General features: G+C 37.4%; 1 protein-coding gene across 4 annotated transcripts in view; it reads right to left on the minus strand.

Annotated features, from left to right (window-relative positions):
* NAB1 (NGFI-A binding protein 1) overlaps positions 1–24,496 on the minus strand; it is a 46,579-nt gene that overhangs the window by 9,844 nt on the left and 12,239 nt on the right. For all 4 annotated transcript variants that reach the window (XM_003733204.6, XM_008999098.5, XM_078327081.1 and 1 more), the window contains exons 3-4: positions 12,870–13,003; positions 10,514–10,565 (exon numbers count right to left, since the gene is read on the minus strand). In XM_003733204.6, coding sequence (XP_003733252.2) covers positions 10,514–10,565; positions 12,870–13,003 — 186 coding nt within the window. The remainder of the gene's footprint in view (positions 1–10,513; positions 10,566–12,869; positions 13,004–24,496) is intronic.

The raw sequence follows: 24,496 nt of genomic DNA on the forward strand, positions 1-24,496 counted from the left end.
GGCCTATATTCGTGTTCCAATTCCACCACTTACCAGCGATGTGACACCGGATGAGTAACTTAACCTTCCTGAACTTCAGTTTCCTCATAGGAAAAATGAGGATAGGAGAACCTATCTATTAGGATTGTTGTGAGGACCAAATGAGATAAAGTGAAATAATGCCTTCAGTTATAATAACTACTAAATGGGTATATCAATACATACTAAATTCCTATAGTAAATAGGGCCTCTCTGGGGACACTGGACAACACTTCAACTTAAATTACTTCCATTTTATACACTGTATTCCACATACTACTTTTTTCAAGGTTTTTTGGCTTTTGCCTGTTTATTGCTCATGAACTTTTATAACTAAAAAATATCATGAGAGCATGGTTTTAGTAACTTTGGTGAAACCTCCTAAAGGACTCCTCACAGAAATTAACATTAACAAACTCTAAAACATTATTTCTCCCCTTCTTTGATAAGTTACATATTTGCAGCAGAGGGCAAATCCTTAGAAACCAAAGTTCTAACAACATACAGCAGGAAAAGATGTAATAATAACAAAATATTTTACCTTATTTGGGATGGAAGATAGTGGTTCAAAAATTTTCCCCCATCAGGGTCTTTACAATAAATGATTTCTCCTCTGCGGATTTAACATTTTCAAATATTTTATCTATCAAAATTCATTCCCTAAGTAGTAACTAATTTGCTATTTTTAAAATTCAAAGACATGAAATAACATAGAGAGAGCCAAAAGCTAATAAACTTAACATCTTAAGATGGTCCTATGTAGCTTTATCATGGGCCAGTATGTAATCAGCATTTTTGAAGTGTTGAAAATAGCCACTCTTCTAGGTCTCTTGTGTTGGCTTACAGACATGTATGGAACATAATCATAACGTAAGCTAGAATGAACTTCATACAAGTGTATACAGTCCAAGCTAAATCCAAAGTCCACTTTTTCTTAGCCATTCCAGTTTTCTTATAAGAATTTATTTAGACTGAAAAATCCAACTTTCTCTTTAGCAAACCCCCACCCCCTGGAACTACTTAAGTTCTCAAGTTCAGTGAGGTAAGCTAGTAGAAGAGTTAGAACGACTTCTAAATGAGCAGTTATCATTTTTCAGGAGTCTACAATGTACCAGTCCCTATGTTCTATATTTTACATTCATTATGTCGTCTAATCTTCCTCACAGACAAGATTGGGTTTCCTTTTTTTACAGCTACAACACCAGCTTCAAAGCCTATGCTCAATCCATAAATTCACAGAGTTACTGCCTTTATGAAACTCACAAGAACACAGGCATTTCTATAAACAGAAATTATAGTTCAGTTTTTCATAAGCTGAATGGGCTTTAACGGTATGACTTGCACTGAGTTCAAAACCCAACTCTTCTACTTATTTGCTGTGATACTGGGTAGATCGTTTCATCTCTCTTTGTCTGTTTACTCGTATAAAATGGGCACAACAATGGTACTTAACTTACAGAATCTTTTAAGGAAGCAGAAAATTCATGAAAAATACTTAATATAGCGTCTGGCACATAGCAATTACTTGATAAATGTTTGTTATGGATATCTGTTAAGTTCATCTGAAAAGTCACCAGATTTAATCAGTAAAGCATGATCCAAGGGAAAAAGAGAAATTTTATGGACAATCACACAGTATAGACATCTTAGAGAAGGAAGAACTAAACATTTAATACTAGAATCAATCAGAGAATATTGAGTACATTGTTGGGGAACTATCTCAGTGAAAACAACACTGGAAACCTAGAAACGTGTTTACGCGTTCACAAAAATGTCGTGTTCACCCAGCTGATTCATACACTGTACTCAATATAGGGATACAAGATACAATGGCAAACGAGATGGCCTGCTTCAGCCCTCCAGACAACAGTCTAGGGAGGGAAAAGGATGGAGATTCAGAGCACAGCAGAGGGCGCTGTGGCAGAGCAGGTGTCCCAGAGGCCAGGGCGTCTAGGCTGAGAGTTCCAAAAGAAAGCAGCTGGTACAGAGGTCTGAAGGCAAAAAGAACAGGGCATACTCTGGGAAGCTGGAAAATATTCCATATACACTGAGAAAGAGGGAGCGGTGAGGGAAGGTGGAAACATAGGGCCAGATTCTGTCAGGCCTTGTAAGCTATGTTAAGAATTTTAGATTTTATCTTAAATACAAAGAGAAGCCATTGAAAGTCTCAGGGAAGTGACAGATTGGATTTGCATTTCAGAAAACCCATCGCGTGAATGTGATGGAGAATGTGTGCGGAGGAGGGGAGTTCAGAGAAGTGACAGGGACACTGGTTAGAGGGTTGTTGGTGAAGATAGGGCACAGCCCTGGACAGCAGCAGGTGCTGCAGAAATAAGGCAAACTGAGAGTTTGGTTGTGACATTCACTAGAATAAGGAACTCAAGATCTGGGAGGGGCCAGAAAACTGATGAATTCAGTTGAGCTCATCTGCTGGTCAGACCTCTGTATGTAGATAAGCCACGTAAACAGGGGCAGTGAGTTTTGATCTTGTTGTAAAATCACGGCTGGAGACCCAGATTAGAGGGTTATCGGTTCATCAGCAGACTGAGTGGAGTGTACCAATCAGAATCCCCATGAGCCCCAATGCCTCAATACTTTTTCTGGAAGAGCTTGAAAAAGAAAGGTATGATCTAGTCATTTCACATTAGGAACCAGCTGCATGATCTCAAGCAAAAAAGTAAACCTCATTATTCCGAGTGATCCAAATTTTTAAATTTGGATTACACCACCTGTGTATCTGCCCACTGGAAGTTTGTGGGGATTAAATAAAGTAACACAAATAAGTGAGCCTTGGAAAAGTACACATTGCCATACAAATATATAGTGACCCCATTGTCAGGATTATTCAACCATGAGAATACTGAAAAAGCTGGATGGGAGAGCCTCAAACTCTACATGTGAAAGCTGCTGGAAAATGGACACTAGTCCATCATTAATAAAGATAAATAAAAGCCTAAAACAAGTAATAAATAACAATATCCAAAGTAATCGGTGATCTCTCTGCAACTGGGTACATTAGTCATTATTTTCTCCCACTGTCTTGACAGTTCACTGTGGATGGAAAAATTACAAAATCGAGTAGCTATCACTGCATGTCATATAAAGTAGATTTAAGGTCCCCAAAATATATGACTTAGAAATAAAAGTGAGAATATTCCCAAGAAACTGCTCTCTTTCACATTATGTTTGGTGCACGACTTTTGTTAACATGTCTAGTAAGCTTGTTTCCCAGGCACCAGCTGCACCATGCTATGAGTGATCTATCTCCATGTCATATTTTTGGCTGATGCCATTAATCGCAGTGTTCCCTTGCTGACGAGACTCTGGGTCTGAGCACTGAGAAAATAAAAGCAGTCGGACCGAGGCTGGGGCATGACCTAAGTACTCGCATCCCATTGGTCTCCATCCACATTCCTCCTCATCCTTCCTGCTGAACACTAGCAAGTGGCTTTAAAGCCACTGCTTAGCTAGCTGTCTCTAGATGACTTGTTACAGCAGATGTTCTCAACCCCACACGTGCATTTTCCTTTTTTCTAATCACACTTTCTGTATGAATAGCATATTGTAGTGCTTCTGTTTTTCTGATCCAGAGGGGAAGAGTCTAAGTCAAATTAGACCAGTTTTCTTTTCAACAAGCTTAGTAGCAGTGTAGGTGGATGTTCTGACCCTCTTTCCTCCCCCTTCCTCACTTTCCCACCCCCACCCACCTGCTGGACCTGCTAGCAGATGTTTCCTTTAGGTCTTTCTTCTTCAAGCCCCAATTCTCTGACTTCCTGGGCTCTCTTAACAAACCTCATTTCTTTCATCCACTCATCTCTGAATGCTTTGCACCTCTGACTCCCACAGGGTCAAGAATGCTGTCATTTCTCATCTCTGCCCAGTCTCCAGCAATTTGAGTGAATGAAGAACACTCAGATGAGATATAGCATGCAGTTCAGTTAGTCAGCTGCCACCACCAGCCCTGAGACTGTAACTTTATATATCTTTCCTCCCTTCTAAGATGTTACTTGTAACACTGGAGTTAATGACAAGTTTGTTCATGGAACTCAATGTGTTCTTAATGAAAAAGAAAAGTTACCAATTTAATCCACTTTTAACTAACATTTAAAAAAAATTAGGAGAAGACAAGAGAGCCAGGGACTTTGGCTCTTGATTTTTCATCTCCCTGAATGAGCTGTCAAGTCACCTTAAATATATTCTGTCATAGGTAGGACACAGGAAATCAAACTAATTTTTCTGATTTACTCTGTTTATCTTCCCAACACAAGGTTTTTACTCAGTGTAAACAATCGGCATCAAATGATAACTTCTTATACTTAAATTTTTATAATTTACATCATTGAATTTTCTATTCAAAACTTGTAACTGTTTACTAGATAAAATTTCTTGGACTAGAAAACAGTAACTGCCACTGTCCACCCTTTTCAAAGACTACCAGTCCTGCACACATTTCACCCTTCACACGTACTAGTAGGAGGAAAGATATAATCCCAATAGTGTTTTTTCACAGGTAAGATGCTTTGTGAATGATCAATAGCACCTAAAAAGGTGCTACTGCTTTCACATTCGGGAATCAGACATAGATTGGAAGCCCTGGCTCTGCTACTGGATAGCAATTTGGTAACACTGGCAAGATACTGAGACGATCTGGGTCTCTCCTTGGCTGTAAAATGGAAATCATAAAGCCTCCACATAGGTTAGACAAGAATGTTTGTGATAATGAACTCCAAATGCCTAGTAGGGACTGACACATAATAAAAGCACCACAAAGTAGCTAATACAACTGCCCCAGAACTAGAAGATTTAATTAGAAGATCTAATTAAAAAGATAAGTAAGAATAAACAAAATCTATTTTCATTTCAGCTAAAAGTGGATCACAGAGAGCTGTGTTCCAGTGGACAAGTTATTCATCTGGGTCAAGCCAACGGACTCCCAACCTCACTTACTAACTAGCATGAAGGCTTGAAGATGTGTTTTCCTAAATATTTCATTCCAAATGGTGGATTCCCTAACACATACCTAAGCTAGCGGGCGATCTTTCTCCATGTCTATCTCACATATTCTAGGAATTAGAGTCCAAAGTGTTTTTTAATGTTTAACATACCCTGTAAGAAGGAACACTATTTAAGGAAAGCAGATTATCTTGTGTACTTCTATGTATTGTATATACTGCTATTTTTTTTTTTAATCAATTAAGTAACTATCCTTTAAGGGGGAACAACCTACTACATAATTAAGAGCTTTCCAGATAGAAAAATCGGACAAGTGAATGAGTTAGAACTTCTTTCTACCCAAGCCTTCATGTTTAGATCAGGAAAACACAGTATTTAGCAACAAAAGCTCTTAACTGAGCGTGAACAAAGCACTACTTTTATTAGTATACCCTAATGCATTGATAATGACAAGCAAGAAAATGTTTCTCTTTCCTTTACATGTCAAATTATTTTGAAGTCATTTTTATTTTATCTGCTCAGCATTACATTTTTGTTCACTATAAAAATTATATTTTTAAGATGGAAAAAGCCAGCAATAACATATTTTAGAACACTTAAAGATTTTAAAAGAAGATAAAAACTTGTCTCATTAGTTTGGGCCTTGTAATTAAAAACCAGTTACACTTTAAAATGGGCTAAGCTTATTTGTAAATCATTTAAAACTTTATTTTCTTCTCTTAAGACCGGGTCGTGCTCTGTTGCTGGGGCTGGAGTGCAGCGGCACAATAAAGGCTCAGCCTCCCTAGCTCAAGTGATCCTCCCACCTCAATCTCCTGAGTACCTGGGACTATAGGCGCACACCACCATGCTTGGCTAATTTTTGTATTTTTTGTAAAGATGGGGTGGTTTTGCCATGTTGCCCAAGCTGGTCTTGAACTCCTAGACTCAAGCAATCCACTTGCCTTGGCCTCGCAAAATGCTGGGATTATAGCCATGAGTCACCATGCCCAGCCTTATATATTACTTTCTTTACATAGAAATTAATAAGCTGAGAATCACAAGAGAAATACTCAAATGAAATAAATAGTATGTTAAAATAATTCTACATTCTTTGTACTTTTATTCATGAGGTCCTCTGTGTCAATCACATTCCCTACACAAACTTATTGTTCTCTCAATATGCTTAGTATTTTCTTATCTGTCTTTGCCCATGTTAGTCTATCTTTATAATGTTATCTCAATATCCTCCCCATATCCCTATCTTCTGAAATTCTAACCTTTTTTTTAAAAACCCAGCTCAAATTACACCTTCCCAATAGTCTCCACTAATCTCTTTTTATACCAGAAATTCTCCCTCCCCAGAAGCCACAAAGAAGGTAGACATAAAGCACTAGCACTTGGTGAAAAGTTTTAAGGGAGTAGTAACTTTATACACCCAGTACTATCTACCTCATATCAGCTTCCATAAATAGTTCTGGTATCTCAAATTTGACTTATAGTACAGCACAGACAAGGATTCATACCAATACTATATATTTGGCAAAGAATTACACAATCTATATGTGTAGGCATCCATACACACAAGACACACACGTTGAGAGATACTGAGGAGCTGCAATACACAAGTACTTTTTAATAAACTAGAGAGGGTTTTTTTTTAAGCCACGCCCAACTGGCTTGTTTTATTGAAGGGGATGCAGAATAAACAATGCTAAACAACTGGGACCTGAGGCTGGGAAGAATCCCCTCCCCTCCCCATACATGCCCACTGCCCCAAATAAAAAATAACCAACTATAGGAGAGCAGCCAAGACAGCAATTGGAGGCAGGAGAAGGAGACACAGAACTCAAGGGCAGTGGTGAAGAGACCATGTGTGTGTTGGGAAGGCCCAGAGGCAGCAGTGGCATGAACAGCACAAGTGCAAGTCTCTGTGTCTTCCCCAGGGTTATGTATAAATACAGAGAAATGAGGCCTTCTCTCTCCCCCTGCTCTCCCTTCCACTCTGTGGTGCTTGCCACAGTTCCAGCTGTTCTTTCCACATGAGAGCGAAGGGGGAAAAAAAAAACCATTAAAAAGTGGGTGACACAATATGAATACGCACGTCTCAAAAGACGACATTTATACAGTCAACAAACACATGAAAAAAAGCTCATCGCCACTGGTCATTAGAAAAATGCAAATCAAAACCACAGTGAGATACCATCTCACGCCAGTTAGAATAGTGATCATTAAAAAATCAGGAAACAACAGATTCTGTAGAGGATGTGAAAAAATAGGAACACTTTTACACTGTTGCTGGGAGTGTAAATTAGTTCAATCACTGTGCAAGTCAGTGTGGTGATTCCTCAAGGATCTAGAACACAAAATACAATTTGACTCAGCAATCCCATTAGTGGGTATATACCCAAAGGATTATAAATCATTCTACTGTAAAGACACATGCACATATATGTTTATTGCAGCACTGTTCACAATAGCAAAGACTTGGAATCAACCCAAATGCCCATCAATGATAGACTGGATAAAGAAAATGTGGCACATATACACCATGGAATACTATGTAGCCATAAAAAAGCATGAGTTCATGTCCTTTGCAGGGACATGGATGAAGCTGGAAACCATCACTCTCAGCAAACTAACACGAGAACAGAAAACCAAACACTGCATGTTCTCACTCATAAGTGGGAGCTGAACAATGAGAACACATGGACACAGGGAGGGAAACATCACACACAGGGGCCTCTCAGGGGGTAGGGGGCTAGGGGAGGGATAGCATTAGGAGAAATACCTAATGTAGATGATGGGTTGATGGGTGTAGCAAACCACCATGGCACATATATACTTATGTAACAAAACTGCATGTTCTGCACATGTACCCCAGAACTTAATGTATAAAAACAAAACACTAGAGAGAAACAAAATTAAAAACAAACCAACCAACAACAAAAAAGTGAGCCATTGTCCTAAATTCGAAGCTATAGTTACTGTTTATTTCTGAGAAACAAAATCAAGAGTCTAGTGTCTATAGAAGTATTTAAAGCAGCTTGGGGCTGCTTGTCACTTTTCTTATTTAGGAAAGGTTAGAACAGTTATTCACAGGAAAAATAAACACTAATTATCTTAATTCTGAATCCAGAGCTGTTTAAGTGGCTTTGTGAACTCCAGCAAACCAATAAACTAACCATATAGAACTATAATTCAAGTATCCCTAGTGGAATATATTTCAAGGAACAGAAAAGTCACACCTAATGTTACAACCCAACATCTGGGCTTCTAGTAAGAAACTGAAAGCACGGTAATGAAATACAAGGCCTCTGAGAGGGTCAGAAAGAATTATCAATAAAGCCCACTAAGAAACAACTGCAGCTCAAACAGACCATGAAATTCATGATCACAAATTTCAATATGTAACAGTGACCTCTGAAGATAGATAAATTTGGCCTAAATGTAAGCAGCCTGAATCATGATCACACTTAGGGTCAATAGTGAAAAACAGATATGGATGTATTTCTAGCCTAGCAGTTGACTGCTTTTCCCAGCCCTGTGTAGGTTCTGTGCTTTCTTTCCTTCCAACCCTCCAGTGGCACATGCCTTCTTAGCAGTTTCTATGTTCACCTGCCTTTCTTTTCAGTGGCAGTGAGTCACAAACAGCCAAATCCACAAGGGCAACAGATAAAACATCTCACTAGTTAGACAATCTTTCAATGTAGCCTTTTAGATAATTCCAACAGATTTTCTGAGTCAACCATGTTAAACATTATTCCAGAGCTAACAGTGAGATAGGTTACAAATATAAGCACTTTTTTTTTTCATAGAGACCGAGTCTCCCCATGTTCCCTGGTCTCAACCTCCTGAGCTCAAGCAATCCTGTTGCCTTGGCCTCCTAAAGTATTGGGATTACAGACATAAGCCACCACACCCAGTCTACAATTTTTTTTTAACGTGGCTTTTTGTTTTTGACAAAACACTTCTCTTCCTTGAGAAGCACTGCTTTAGAATAAAGTGTTTGTAAGGCAAAAATGCTTACCTGAAGCCATTCATTATTTCATCCTATAGATTTTATTAAGTGCCTATTAGGTGCAAGGCAGTTATAAACTCTAATTATACAGCAGCAGATACACAGATAAGAGACCTGTTCTCATCTAATGGGGCAGACTGATAATAGATTTAAAACAAATATCTAATAGTTTCAAATATTGGCAAATGCTATGAAAACAAAACAAACTAGGAGAATAACCTGAGTGTGATTCTGGGGCGAGGGTGCCCCTGCAGAAAGGGAGTCAGGGAAGTCAGGGGAAACTCGGCTGTGGCTTGAAGCCATCTAAAGAAATATAACTCTAGGTAGAGGGAAAACAGTGAGTGCTGAGGCATAAATGAGTTTGGCATGTTCCAGGAACAGAAAGTCAGCCAGGGTGGCTGGAACACAGTAAGTATGGAGAGGTGGCAGCAGACAAGGCAGGAGATGCATGCTGCAATCAGATCATGTTAAGTCTTAAAGATGCTTTAAAAAAAAAAGCTTACATTTTATTCTAGGTACAGTGATGAGCCACTGAAAAGATTTAAGAAAGAAAGGGATTTATGTTTTTATAAGATAACTCTGGCCTTGGTATGCATAAAAGATTACTGTCATACAAATAGATACTCTATAAATATAATTTGATGATGTATTAATTTAGGGTAGTCAAGCATAGCTTATTTGCTTTAATTTGAAATTAAATAATGGAATGGCTAAGAGAACATCGACCTCCATCCTCTACTAAAAGAAAAAGAAAGAAAGGATGGAGCTGCCTGGCCAGATTTCCACTCTGCTGCAAACTAGACTTTTTAAAAAGTATTTGTAAGAAACAATAGTTCTGAAACCATCCTATAGTTCTGAGAGTCCTAAGAAAAGTATGTTTTTCTCTACTCCCACTTACCACTTGCAAATTTAAATAAAAAGGGCAGCCTCAACAGTGACCCTCTAAAAGAGGCTTTAGTTACAGTAAAGTCTCTGTAATTTATAGCTACTAACTTATCATTTCCCTTAGTTAATATAAACAAACGCAAAGTTAGCTCCTCTGAATGTATTTGATGACTAATGATGTAAATAAGACTACAAAAAGAATGGTTTAATCAGTAAAGTCTTAAATCTATAAGAAACACCAATTGCAAATTGGTGTTTGATAAACTGACTGGACTAGTCACCATAGTTTTCTAAGAATTTCCTTGGACCAGGAATGGTGGTTCACACCTGTAATCCCAGAACTTTGGGAAGCCAAGGAGGGAGGACCACTTGAACACAAGAGTTCGAGTCCAAGACCAGCCTGGCCAACATAGCGAGACCATGTCTCTATAAGAAAAAAGTCTTTAAAATTCGTCCTTGGTCTGCTAATTCAAATTACCGTAAATATTGTATTAGAAAGTAACAAAAATTCTGAATTTTTAAAAAGATTTATTGAAAGTCAATTTTCACTAGTTTATGGGACCATATTGTTTTTTGTCTGAACTAGTTAAGATTTTGCTTGATCTTAAAACAAAAGCAAACATTATCAGAATAAGAAAATGTAACATAGGGCCATACCTCCACTTTAATTCTCTTCGGGGATAATTCATCTCTTTCTCCACATTTTGACCTAAGGGAAACAGGAGAGGGGAAAAAAAAAACTTGAGAAAATAACTGATTTTATTCCAAAGGCATCTCAGCCTACGACCTTCTGCCAAAATATATACCCCGAAACTTCGACACCAGAAATGACACACTCATAATAAACATTAAAATAATAAAGAAAAGATCTTTCCTCATTTCCAAGTTAACATTAGGGGAACATATAGATACAACTATAAATTTTAAAAGCCCACTACCTAAGAGCTCCCCACAGAAAAAGCACTCAATAATTTTTGTTTTTGTAAGACAGAGTCTTGCTATGTTAGCCAGGCTAGTCACAAACTCCTAGGCTCAAGTGATCCTCCCATCTCAGCCTCTCAAAGTGCTGGGATTACAGGCGTGAGACACTGTGCCCAGCCTAGCACTCAATAAATATTTAATAATCATCACATAAAGAAAAAAAAGCAAGGAGAATATTCCTTTATGGTTCAATAGGAATAATTTAGGATAAAATGACTAAAATGACCATTTAAGATGGACATTTTTGGCTACATGATATTAAAATGCATTTTGTCTATCTACAGAAATTAAAGATTATTTACCCTGACCCAGCAATTTTTCTGCTGGGAAAACCAATCCCAGAGGTACCTACACATATATAAAATCGTGCTCTGCCAATACATAATAATTTCATGTACCACTATGAAATAAATTAAACTATGATAAGCCATCAACTACAAGTTATACTTCAATATAAAAGATGTTAAAATGTACATCTCAGAATCAACAAAATATGTATGATGTTATTTATTGTAGTATTATTTATAATAAGAAAAGACTAGAAACAACCCCAGTAGCCAGCAGTAGGGAATGGGACTAAATGAATTACAGCACATCTACACAATTCAATACCATGCAGCCATAAAAAATAATGAGGGTGCCTTAGGAGTCTGAGGTGGCTTCTAAGTTATGTAAAATTGTTAATATATTTTAAAGTACATTTAACTTTAAAAGGAAAGGTGAAGGTACAGACTAGAGGAAACAGCTAAAAATCATTTAAGGCAGTTGACTCTAGAACATGGAACTGAGAAGTGGGAAGGCAGAGCACAGGAACCAACGAATTTCATTATAAGCCTTACATATTGCATGACTTTTTAAATCGTGGACATGCATCACTTTGATTAAATAAAATTATTTGAATAAAGTACTCAGAAAGAAAATGGTGTATAATACAACAAAGAAAATAAAAACCCAGCGAATCAGCTCTTGATTATCTAACTCCAAAAAATAAAAAAACCTTATAAATAATCCCAGAGAATGTTGCTGTATATTTTTACCCTATTCATTTAGTCTACATGATTTTACTTGTCAGTTGTAAATACGTAGGTACTGACATGGGGCAGAAAATGAAACTGTTGTGAGTTAGGAAAAATAATGGTAATGAGGGAAAATGCCTATTGCTGGTTTCCAAACTTGAGGATGCACAAGAATGCTCTGGGATGTTTGTGAAAGTTCATATTCCAGGGTTCCATCCCCAAAGAATGTGATTTATTAGGGCTGGAGAGGGTGCTCAGAATGTGAAATTACCAACAAAAACTGAGTTACTTTAATGCAGTGGTCATCTGCATCCACTCAGAGAAGCAGTGGTAGGCACAATACAATGTGGGCTGGAAATCAGGATCTATGTGGAATCAAGTGAACAAAATCAAATGATCCTATCCTGTAGACAATGCTTACGGCTCAAGTAAGGATAAGGTGAAGAAGAATATGCTGTGTTTACATTAAATTTTGAAACCACCATTGCTTTTTAACATCATATTTTTTATTTCAGACTCTTGTTCCATAACCCATTTGCTAGTAATAGAATTGTCTTTCAATTTTCTGGTAAATACTAGTCAAGAGAGACATTTTACATATTCAGCTAATCTCATCAGATTGCAAACACTCTGCAAAAAGAACCACTGTTTCCTTAGAGTTCAACAAGTTCATGTAGTTAGGGGATGTACAAATACATCTAATAAATGCTGTCTGACTAAATCCCCTCCTCACACTCAAAACCAAAGAGTGTGAGAGAAAAGTATCTAAAACCACAACCAGACCAATGCTATAGTAATTAGAGAATGATGCCGTTCAAAAAAGAAAGAGGAGAATTAAACAACAAAAGTCACCTGAGCAATGTTTGCAAAAGTCACTGCATTGTTTAGTTTCACGGAACAATACTCACACTGCTTTTTCAGAAATGCTTATAGCTTATATTCTATTAACAAATGATGTTTCAAACTCTGCTTCTATCGAGCAATGCAAAAATACTGCCAATTGGTTAAATACTTACTTGGTGGTTCTGTATGTATATTTATAGGTGACTTCTCGAGAAATCTGCCTAGCCAAGGCAAAGAGCTCATCTCTTCTTGTCAGCAGGGCATTATCCTTCACACAGAGTTGAGCAGCTGCTTCATTAACAGTGAGCTGGATATTCAAAACAGAGTTTAAAAAATTATGAACATTTTGATTTCATCAAAATGCAAAAGATTTCATTTAATATATAAGAATGTCACAATATTATATAATGAAATCATCGTAATTCATAAAGATCAGAATGGTATTTATTCCTAATTATTCCTACTGCCAAATTTCTTTTCTTTTTTTTGGAAAGGAGGAAGGCAGGAAGGGAGGAAAGGAGGAAGGGAGGGAAGGAAGGGAGGGAGAGAGGGAGGGAGGGAGAGAAGGCAAGGAAGGAAATCGAGCAATGAGAGAGACATTGCCGACCTGTATCTAGAGGTCTACAAGTTGATTTCTTTTTTTTCTTTTTTTGAGAGAAGAAAAGAAAAAAAGGAGGGAAGGAGAGGAAGAAAAAGAGGGAGAGAGAAGGGAAATGTTGCTTTATTCTAAAAAAAAATGGGTATTAATAATGGCCAATCAATGTTTCATTTAAACCTATGAGTAGGTGTGATGTGGTATTGACAAGAATGTGTATTTTGTATATTTAAAGTGGAGAGCTCTATAAATATTTATTAAGTTTACTTCTTCCGGATCTGAGTTTGAGTCCTTGATATCCTTATTAATTTTCTGTTTAATTGAGTCTAAGTCTCTTTATAGGTCTTATGTATCTGGGTGTTAGGATCATTAGCTCTTCTTGTTGCACTGATCCTTTTACCACTATATCTTTGTTGCTTTAAGATCTATTTTATCAGATACGAGAATTGCAACTCCTGCTTTTTATTTATTCATTTATTTTTGCTCTCCATTTGGTTGGTAAATCTTTCTCCATCCCTTTGTTTTGAGTCTTTGTGTATCCTTGCAAGTGAAATGAATCTGGATGTAACATGCCGTTGGGTTTTGGCTGTATCTTTTGATTGGGGGATTTAGTCGATTTAAATTTAGGATTACTACCATTTGATGTTAACTGGCTGTTTTATCCATTTGTTGATGTAAATTCTTCTTTATGTTGATGCTCTTTATTTTTTGGTATATTTTTAGAAAGGCTAATACTGGTTGTTTCTTTCTATGTGTAATGCTTCTTTCAGAAGCTCTTGTAAAGCAGGCCTGTTGGTAATAAAATCTCTGAGTACTTGCTTGTTCATAAAAGATTTTATTTTTCCTTCAGTTGTGAAGCTTAGTTTGGCTGGATATGAAATTCTGGGCTGAAGGTTCTGTTCTTTGAGGATGTTGAATATTGGCCCCCACTCTCTTCTGGCTTGTTGAGTTTCTGCTAAGAGATCTGCTCTAAGTCTGATAGGCCTCCCTTTGTAATTAACCTGACCTTTCTCTCTGGCTGCCCTTAGTAATTTCTCCTTAGTTTCAACCCTGGTGAATCTAACGATTATGTGCCTTGGGGTTGCTCTTCTTGAGGAATATCTTTGTGGTGTTCTCTGTATTACCTGGGGTTGAATATTGACCTGCTTTGCTAGTTTAGGAAAATTTTCCTGAATAATATCCTGAAGGGTATTTTCCAGCTTGGATTCATTCTCTCTGTCACATTCAGGTACACCTATCAAATGTAAATTTGGTCTTTTCACATAGTCCCACATTTCTTGGAGACTTTGCTCATTCCTTTTTATCCTTTTTTCTCTAATCTTGTTTTCTCGTTTTATTTCATTAAGTTGGACTTCTACCTCTGATATCCTTTCTTCTGCTTGAACAATTCGAGTGTTTAAACCTGTGCATACTTCTCGGAGTTCCTGCATTGTATTCTTCAGTTCCATTAATTCACTTATATTCCTCTCTAAGTTGTCTATTCTCATTAGGATTTCGTCAAACCTTTTTTCAAAGTTCTCAGTTTCTTTACACTGGGGGGCAACATGTTCTTTTAACTCACAGAAGTTTCTTATTATCCATCTTTGGAAGCCTGATTCTGTTAATGGGATGTGCTCGTTCTCCATCAAGTCTTGTTCCCTTGTTGATGAGGAACTGTGATCCTCTTTAGAGGGAGAGGCTTTCTGATTTTGAGTATTCTTAGCCTTTTTACGCTGGTTTCTTCCCATCATTGTAAATTTATCCACCTGTCATCTTTGTAATTACCAACTTTCAAATTAGGTCTTTGAGTGGACGTCCAAGTTGTTAATTCCCAGGGCCGAAATATGAGCAACCCATTGCGCCAGCCAAAACAGCAGGGTTAAGACTGATGGTGCTTTTCTGCCTGGGAATCTCCAGTCTGGCTTCCTTCTTGAGTCCGTAATAGGCGACTCTGCCTTCCCCGAGCTCCAAACCTCGGTCAGAAGGGGAACCAGTCCCATTTACTCTGCACCAAGAGCTGCCGCGCCTAGGTGCCGGCACAACTGCTGTGCCGGCCACAAGAGTCGCGCTGGCGACCTGTGTGGCTCCTCCACTGGGAATCTTCTGCTCCGTGAGCAACCAAAATTTGTCTGAAAGTGTGGCGTCCTCTCGTTGTCTGAGCTTTCGCTGGGAGCTGCAATCCCGAGATGTTAGCGATTGGCCATCTTGGATCGTTCCCCCCGCCAAATTTCTGAAGAAAATCAACGCATCTCCCATCTCACAGCACCCAAATGAATCATAATAGTCATCTTGATTTCATTTATTCATATGCTTGCTTATTTTTGGTTAGGTAGGAGAGTTTATAGACAACAAGGAAAATAAAGAGTAAAACATATTCTGCATCTTTCTTATAAAAGAACCCAAAATATTAGAATACAGGATTTGCTGATACTATCTCTAACCAAAAATGAATGTACATGGTCTGACGGATTTTTTTAAATGTGCGTTGACAGGAAAATTCTTAAAAAGGAATCAAGACCAAATGATTTTAAACATTTATAAAATCGCTTAGTAAAAAATAAGAGTGGCTGGGCATGGTGGGTCATGCATGTAATCCCAGCACTTTGGGAGGCAGAGGCGGGTGAATCATGAGGTGAGGAGTTCAAGACTAGCCTGGCCAAGATGGTGAAACCCCATCTCTACTAAAAATAAAAAAATTAGCTGGGTGTGATGGCAGGTGCCTGTAATCCCAGCTACTCAGGAGGCTGAGGCAGAGAACTGCTTGAACCCGGGAGGTGGAGGTTGCAGTGAGCCAAGATCATGCCACTGCACTCCAGCCTGGGTGACAGTGCGAGACTCTGACTCAAAAAAAAAAAAAGATAAAAAAAAATAAAAGAGTTATCACATACTAGGGCTGTATTGGAATATCAAGGTCTTGGACTAATCTCTATGATCCATCTAATTCTACAGCCTTTTCATAATTCAATAATTACCAAATACTGCCAATATAGAGTTGACCAAACACTTTGTACCAAAATTTTGTTACCCTAAACTCAAAACCTGTAATTGTTTAACTAGACAAATTTTCACATAATTTTGTCAATATAAATAGATATAGGAAATTGTCAAGAGTTATATCAGGCTTTTTTAATATGCAAAAGATTTACTTAACCAAGGCATGATGATTAGCAAAAAGAAAATGGGACATGATGGCAGACAGACCTGAGGTATCTCCTGCTCCATCATTTACCAGCTGTGACTCTGGACATGCAAAACTTTTGAGAGACTTGGTATTTAATATTCTGAGAGGCAAAATGGCATAATATCACTATCCCAAAAGGTTCTAACAAGAAGCAGATGAGGAGACACACCTGGCACAAGGTTGTTAGTGTTAGCTCTTGTTTTCTTTTCATAAGAAATCAGGTACAGCAGTACCTTCTTACCCACAGTTTTGCTTTCTGAGGTTTCAGTTAACTGTGGTCAACCGTGGCCCAAAAATATTATATGAAAATTTCTAAAAATAAACAATTCATAAGTTCTAAACGATGTACCATCTCACTCTGTCCCGTCCAAGTGATGAATCAATCCTTGGTCCAATGTACCTACACTGTCTACATTCCTGCCCATCAGTCACTTGGTGGCCATCTAAGCCATCAGATGGAGTCTTCTGGTATCACAGTGCTCATGTTCCAGTTACCCTTGTTTGACTCAACAATGGCCCCAAAGTGCAAGAGCAATAATGATGGCATATTGTTCTAACTGTCCTACTTTATTATTATTAATAGTTACTGTTGCTAATCTCTTGCTGTGTCTAAGTTAGAAGTTAAACTTTATGGTAGGTATGCATGTATATGGACAGACAGTGTATATAAGGTTTGGTACCATTTGCAGTTTCGGGCATCCAACTGGGGATCTTGGAATGTGTCCCTCACAGATAAGAGGGGACTACTGCAGCCACCCTTTCTCCCTACCCAGGCATCTCATCTCTTTATTTAGAATAATTTTTCTTACTTAAAATTTTTAAAAACAAAAATAAATAGCACACAATCATTCCATCCAGAATGACAATATTCTAATATACATTATTCCAATATTTCAGTGTACATATAAAATGTAAGTACATACATACATACAGATTTGTAATCTACTTTTTTCAGTTATGTATGCTGTGTTTTTTATTTCACCAGCTTATTAAGGCAGAGACTTGTTTACATTAGCATCTGGCATGGGTTGGAAGTTCAATATATATCTGTTGACTGCTGAGTGAACTGAAAAATCCTTTATAATATCACTTTTACTATGTACACATACAATATTCCATTGTAGAAAAGAGCAATATATTATTTAAACCACCTTCACTCTGAACATATCTCCAGTTTTCCATGTACTGTTTAAAAAAAGCTGCATAAGAGATTCTTTTTTTTTTTTTTGAGATGGAGTTTCCCTCTTGTTACTCAGGCTGGAGTGCAATGGCGCGATCTCGGCTCACCGCAACCTCCGCCTCCTGGGTTCAGGCAATTCTCCTGCCTCAGCCTCCTGAGTACCTGAGATTACAGGCACGCGCCACCGTGCCCAGCTAATTTTTTGTATTTTTAGTAGAGACGACGTTTCACCATGTTGACCAGGGTGGTCTCAGTCTCTTGACATCGTGATCCACCCGCGTCAGCCTCCCAAAGTGCTGGGATTACAGGCGTGAGCCACTGCACCCGACAAGAGATTCTTAAATGTGTATCTTTGCACACAAATCCAATTATTTCTTTGGAATAAATTCCTACAAATAGATCTGTCACGTCACAGGGTATACTAAATTTTAACAAATTTATACATTCCACCAAACTACCCTCAGAAAAGTTGTTCTAAATCATAATGCTGTCAATGATTATATGAGGAGTCCATTTCCTATCATCTTGACCAACACTTGTTCTTACCTTTTTAAAACTTTTCTATTTCTAAAAGCATTTGGTTATAATTTGCATCTCTTTAACTATGAAACTAAAGTTTTTTCTTATGTTTTTGACTCATTACAATGTTTCATTTTCTTGGAACTTCAGGAATTCTTTATTAACAGTATTAACTCTTCATCACATATAACGGGATTTTTTTTTTTTTAAAGTTTGTCATTAGCCACACAGTTTCTATGCCTTGGGTGCCAGGCACAGAAACACTCTTCCCACCCTAACAATATATAAATGTACCATAATTTAGTCTAATCCTTTTACTTTTCCCATCGAAGTATTTAAACCATCTAGGATGTGTTATGGTACACTGGTATGATACAGACATCTGATATCCTCCTCCCCAAATTTACAACTGTGATTTATATTGATTTGTTCTGAGACAATTAATTTGGCTACTGACAGCAAAAGGTTATAATAATAAACCCAAGTCTCCTACTTTAAATCCATAGCTGAATATGAAAGCGTAACTGAAGGAAGAAGTTATTTTCAGCTTTCTCCCCTCCTTCTAAAGAGTCATCAATAGATAAATTCCTCCCCTAAGTGCCTTTGAATGTTATTGGAGTTAAAAGTGAAATGTATACTTTAAATAATGATTTCCAAAATAAATCAACTTCACTTTTGGAATGACAGTAGCTACATGACCTTGAAGAGCATTCTCAAATAGCTTTTTACATAGCGATTTTTGTTTTCACACTCATAAATCTAAATTACTATAAAAACCTGATTTTCCGTAAGATGTTTAAATTGACATTTCAGAGGTACCAGCTTATGCACAACCACAGGAAATAACTTTTCAACATAAACGGAAAACAATATTCTAATATTCCTTCCATCACCTTACCAGAAACCAAGGAAAACAAACATAATGCATTCACTGTCACTGAATTTAAGCTCCCACAAACCAAAGTAGTAGACTAAACTCCGCAGTCCCTCAGGGAACCTGAGAAAACTGAGGCTGGAGAAATAACTCTAGCAGACCCCCCCTTATTGTAATAAAAAGCTGATTCATGAAGCCTCTCCCTTAAAAACATGTATTTTGTCAGAGTTACCTAGATTTCATGCCCCCAGTTGCTAATAATTAACAAATCAATAACTATTATGATATACTTACAAAAGAAAAATGAAAATATTCCCAAACAGTTCATCAATTGCTGTAGCACTGTTAGCTTTTTCTGAATGTCAATATTCTAATTTTGTTAAAAGGATAAAGTAACAAATAAGTAAACCTTACTGGTTTACTTATTTCCTTTTTTTTTGTGGCCCAAAATACCAAAATTCCACTCATATCTTTATGTTAAAGATTTCTTAAAGTTGGCTTCCTTTTTTTTTGAGACATGGGTCTCACTGGGTTACCCAGGCTGGAATATGGTGGCATGACCTCTGCCTCCCGGGTTCAAGTGATTCTCTTGTCTCAGCCTCCCAAGTTGCTGGGACTACAGGTGTGTGCCACCATGTCTGGCTAATTTTTTGTATTTTTAGTACAGACAGGGTTTCATCATGTTGTCCAGGCTGGTCTCAAACTCCTGACCTCAAATGATCTGCCTGCCTTGACCACCCAAAGTGCTGGAATTACAAGCGTGAGCCACCACACCCGGCCTCCTGAAATTAGCTATCTCTTATAACTGGACTTAAAAATTAAAGTCATTCCAGTTATCTTTATGCTCAAAAATAGTGGTTTATTGATTCTTAAATAAATCTTTCTTTATGGGTTGTTAAAATTGTAATCTCCAACAATCAAATGACTGTGACTTTAAGTACTGTTGGCATAAAAACACTGTGACCACAGTGTGATAGGAAGGCTCAGGACTTTCATCTCCAGCACTGGGAGGGCTAGGTATCATTATTGGCCCCTCTCAGAAAAAACAACCAAAAATATTAAATAAAATGGGGAGGGGATCATCTAAATGCTGAATGAGCTGATGAGAATAAGGACACTGAGACCAAAATGAATAAATACAGTACCTCAAGGGAGTTTAAGTTAAGCACAGTTGCTATACTTGATAAGTTTGAGATTCAATCTTGATGGCCTCATGGGATTGGAGAGAATGGGAAGGAAACAAGAGGCAAAGGCCACAGCCAACCAAAAGTGAGGAGTCTAAGATGCTGCCTCCATAAAGCTGAAACCTCAGCACACATGCCCAATGTAAGGCTGAATTAGAAATACATCTGTACCCCCAGGATAATGCAAAGAAAATTATCTGTCTTGAACACTGGTAATGACTGGGAGAGAACAAAAGGCACTCTTTTGAGATTTCATGACCCCAAATCAGCCATAATTCACACTATGTGGGCTGAAAATTTATTTTCATAGGGTCGCAGATTTGCAATGTCCCCAGATACCTGGTAAAAAGAAAAAGCAAATAACCTCTAGGGAATTCAGTTTCTTCCCAGGCCTCTACATATTCTCACAGTTAAAGTTCCAAGAAATATAAATTCACAGAAATCATAAAACATCCAAAGAAACAAGAGAACAAAAGTGAAAACTCATAGAAACAGCAAAATCAGACCTTCAAACACTCCATTTGAAGAAATATAGGGATTTGAAAATATGACTGAAAAGCAATACAGTAAAAATAACCAAGAAACCTGAGAATCAGGAGAGGAGAAAGAAGTGGGGCAGAAACAAACAAGATTTAAAAGGCAAACAGTAAGTAACAGAATAAGCACTAACTTCTAAACAGAACAATGAAAGCCAAAAGCCAATAAAATGGTATCTTTAATTACTAAGGGAAAACCACTAACATTACAGAATTTAACACCCCAAATAAATAGTAATTAAAAATGAGAGCAAAATAAAGTTATTTCCTAGTAGGTGGGGAAGGATGAAGTTTGCCACCAGGACTTCATTAAGAAAATCCTAAAAGGAAACGAATCCCAGATGATAAATGTGGAAATAAAATGCATCGGGGCAAGAGGGAAGATACAAATAAAATAATGGAAAAAATCCAAAATATTAGTAATTATAATAAATGTAAATGGACCAAATGTTCCAGTTAAAAAACAAAGCATATCTGACTGGGTTCTTTAAAATCTTATATAAATTTTATATATAATTTTATGTAAAAGATATATATAAAACATGGATTCCGAAAGGCTGAAAATAGAAGGATGATATAAAGATATAACAAGCAATAGGCCATGTGCAGTGGCTCATGCCTGTAATCCCAACACTTTGGGAGGCTGAAGCAGATAAATCACTTGAGCCCAGGAGTTGGAGACCAGCCTGAGCCACATGAAAACACTGTCCCTACAAAAAAAGAAAAGAAAAGAAAGAAAAAATTAGCTTGCTTTCTTTGGACCACACGCCTGTGGTCTCAGCTACCCAGGAGGCTGAGTGGGAGAATCGCCTAAGCGTGGAGGGTCGAGGCTACAGTGAGTGTGATTTCACCACCGCACTCCAGCTTGGGTGACAGAGTAAACCCTGTCTCAAAATCAGATATAAAGATGTAATAGGCAATTACTAGTAAAAAGAGAGCTCATGTATTTATATGAATATTAAAAAAATAGCTTTTTAAAGTAAAATGCATTATTAAAGGTTAATAAGATTACTGCACAATATAAAGAGAAACAGATGACACTACAATCACAGTAAAATTTTAGCACACAACTCTTCTTACTGATAGAGCAAGTAGACAAAATAGTTAAGAATATAAAAGATTTGAATAACAGTTAATAAGCTTGTTAGAACAGACACATACAGAACACTCTACCAACAACTGCTTAAGATATCATTTCCAAACATAAAAAAGCACTGACCACAAACTGAACCACAACTAAACTCTCAACAAATTTTAAAGGGCTGGCATCACACAAACCATGTTCTCTTGCCCTCAATGCAATTCAGTCAGAAATTGTTAGAAAACACAACTAATGGAAAAAAAAATCACTCCTATTTGGAAATGAAAAAATACTTTTAATAACTCATGGTCAGAAAATAAATCATAAAGTTGAAAAATAATAACCTCATATCAAAACTTTGGGAATAACAATGGATCAGTACTTAGTGAGAACTTTAATTGCTCATATTAGAAAAATAATGTCTAAAAATTAATGAACTAAGCACCCAAATGAAGTTAGAAAAAAAAATAAAATAACTGTAAGAAAGGTGACAAATATATACACAGCACAAGCAAGAATATAAACTAAGCCCAAATGGCTTCTTCATAAAGATCAGGGGTTGGCAAGCTTTTTCTGTAAAAGGCCAGAGAGTAAATATTTTAGGCTTTATGGGCCAAACAGCCTGTGGCACAACTACTCAACTCATCACTGGAGCTCAGAATCAGCCACAAACAGTACATAAACAAATAGGCCCAGCTGTGTGCCAATAAAAGTTTATTCATAAAAACAAGAGATAAGCGACACTGGGCCCACAGACCCTCGTTTGCAGATGTCTGAAAAAGAATAAAACTGGCAAATCTTTGGCAAGGCTGATACGGTCAAAGGAGAGCAAGTGTACAATCAATATTAGGGGTGTGTGTGTGTGTGTGTGTGTATTCTTCTTTTGAGACTAAGTTTCGCTCTGTTGCCAGGCTGAAGTGCAGTAGTGTAATCTCAGCTCACTGCAACCTCTGCCTCCTGGGTTCAAGTGATTTTCCTGCCTCAGCCTTCCGAGTACCTGGGACTACAGGTGTGCACCACTACGCCCAGCAAATTTTTGTATTTTTAGAAGATACGAGGTTTCACCATGTTGGCCAGGATGGTCTTGATCTCTTGACCTCATGATCCGCCTGCCTCAGCCTCCCAAAATGCTTGAACTACAGGCATGAGCCACCATGCCTGGACTTAGGTCAATATTAGGTCTTAAAAAACTATAAATAACTTTACAGCAGTAAGTTTGAAAACTTAGACGAAATGAACATATTCTTAGAAAAATGTAGCTTACCAAAATTGACTCAAGAAATAGACTACCGTAATTCATTTTTTAAAATAATCAAAAGGAAAAGTTCAACATTTTCTTTCAAGTGTTAGATGCTAAAATCTATCAATTCTGAGATTGGGAGTTCAGAATAAAACAAGCTAACTTAATAATGTGTCCAGGTTTGTGAGTTCCCAGATTCAGCGTTCCTCCTCTCTCGAAGGTGAAATTGCTGGCTTTCTCTGAAACTCTCAGCCTTGACTTCTCAGCACTATAATGGAAACTGACCTAAGCGTGGCATCACTGTTTATTCTAAAGGCCTGGGTCCTTACCTTGGTAACCTGCTTAGCACCCAATTCCTCCAGAATTTCTTCTGCTCAGTCTACAGTTACCTGTTGACTACATTCTCCTCTTCTCCTTCCTATCTTTCTAGAGCTCTTTGGCTGGAAACTGCTACCTGCTGACAAATATTCTGTAATGCCAAATTGTCTACCTATTTATATTTATGAGTATTACAAGTAGAAACTTGTAATACTCTACTGCCTTTCTGTTCCCAAATTTTAGTTGCTCTCTCCTCATCCATTCACTGATTTAAGACTGGGGGCACATTGCTTGCCTAGTTTACCATCTACTATCTGCTAATGCCCCTTATAATAGATGCAACACTGCCTGCCTGCTGGCTTTTTTCTGATATTGCTCGGGGTTTGTCCCTTAGCACGTGCAATGTGTGTGGTTCTAAGTCTCAGCCCTCATTCTCTCCACAATTTGATGCCTATAAAACAGACCATACTTAGCCAGGTTGTAGGACTATCACTGATTCTTTAGCATAAAAAGAAAAGAGGGGCTTAACAATAAGTCATTCCATAGTTCTTCACAGTCTACACTTGGAAACAAATGTATTATTATAAATACATAAACAAATATTTTATTCTTACAAGAAAAAGAATTTTATGTACTTGAACAGTTGAAAAAACAAGTATAGATAGCTTTTTATCCACTAGTGACCTACATACAGCTCTATGTCTTGAAAGATTAAAAGAACAGTATCCACACAATTTATATGAAGAAAACCCTCAGAACAGTGAGATTAAGCCAACAATGAATTAAGAATAAGTTATATATTCCTTATGTGGAAATTGAGTAGAAACCAGCAACATTCTTTAATCTCAGGAACTTAGAAAAACTAAAAAAACTTCCCCTAATTTTAAATAATCAGGAGAAAAAAACACTGCAAAATTCTCATAATACCTAAAAGGTATACCTAATAGGTATACTTTCTTTCAATTCCCTCAGGATTTTGTAATTTCTTCCAAGATCTTAGATAGTTACTAGTTTTAAGAAAGCTTCCTGATTCACAAACATTTATCCTAAACTATATTATTAAACCAGATTCACATATTGGAGTTACAAGTAACAAGCAGGCCTAAGCGAAGC

Source organism: Callithrix jacchus, chromosome 6, assembly GCF_049354715.1.
Source record: "Callithrix jacchus isolate 240 chromosome 6, calJac240_pri, whole genome shotgun sequence".
Taxonomy (NCBI): domain Eukaryota; kingdom Metazoa; phylum Chordata; class Mammalia; order Primates; family Cebidae; genus Callithrix; species Callithrix jacchus.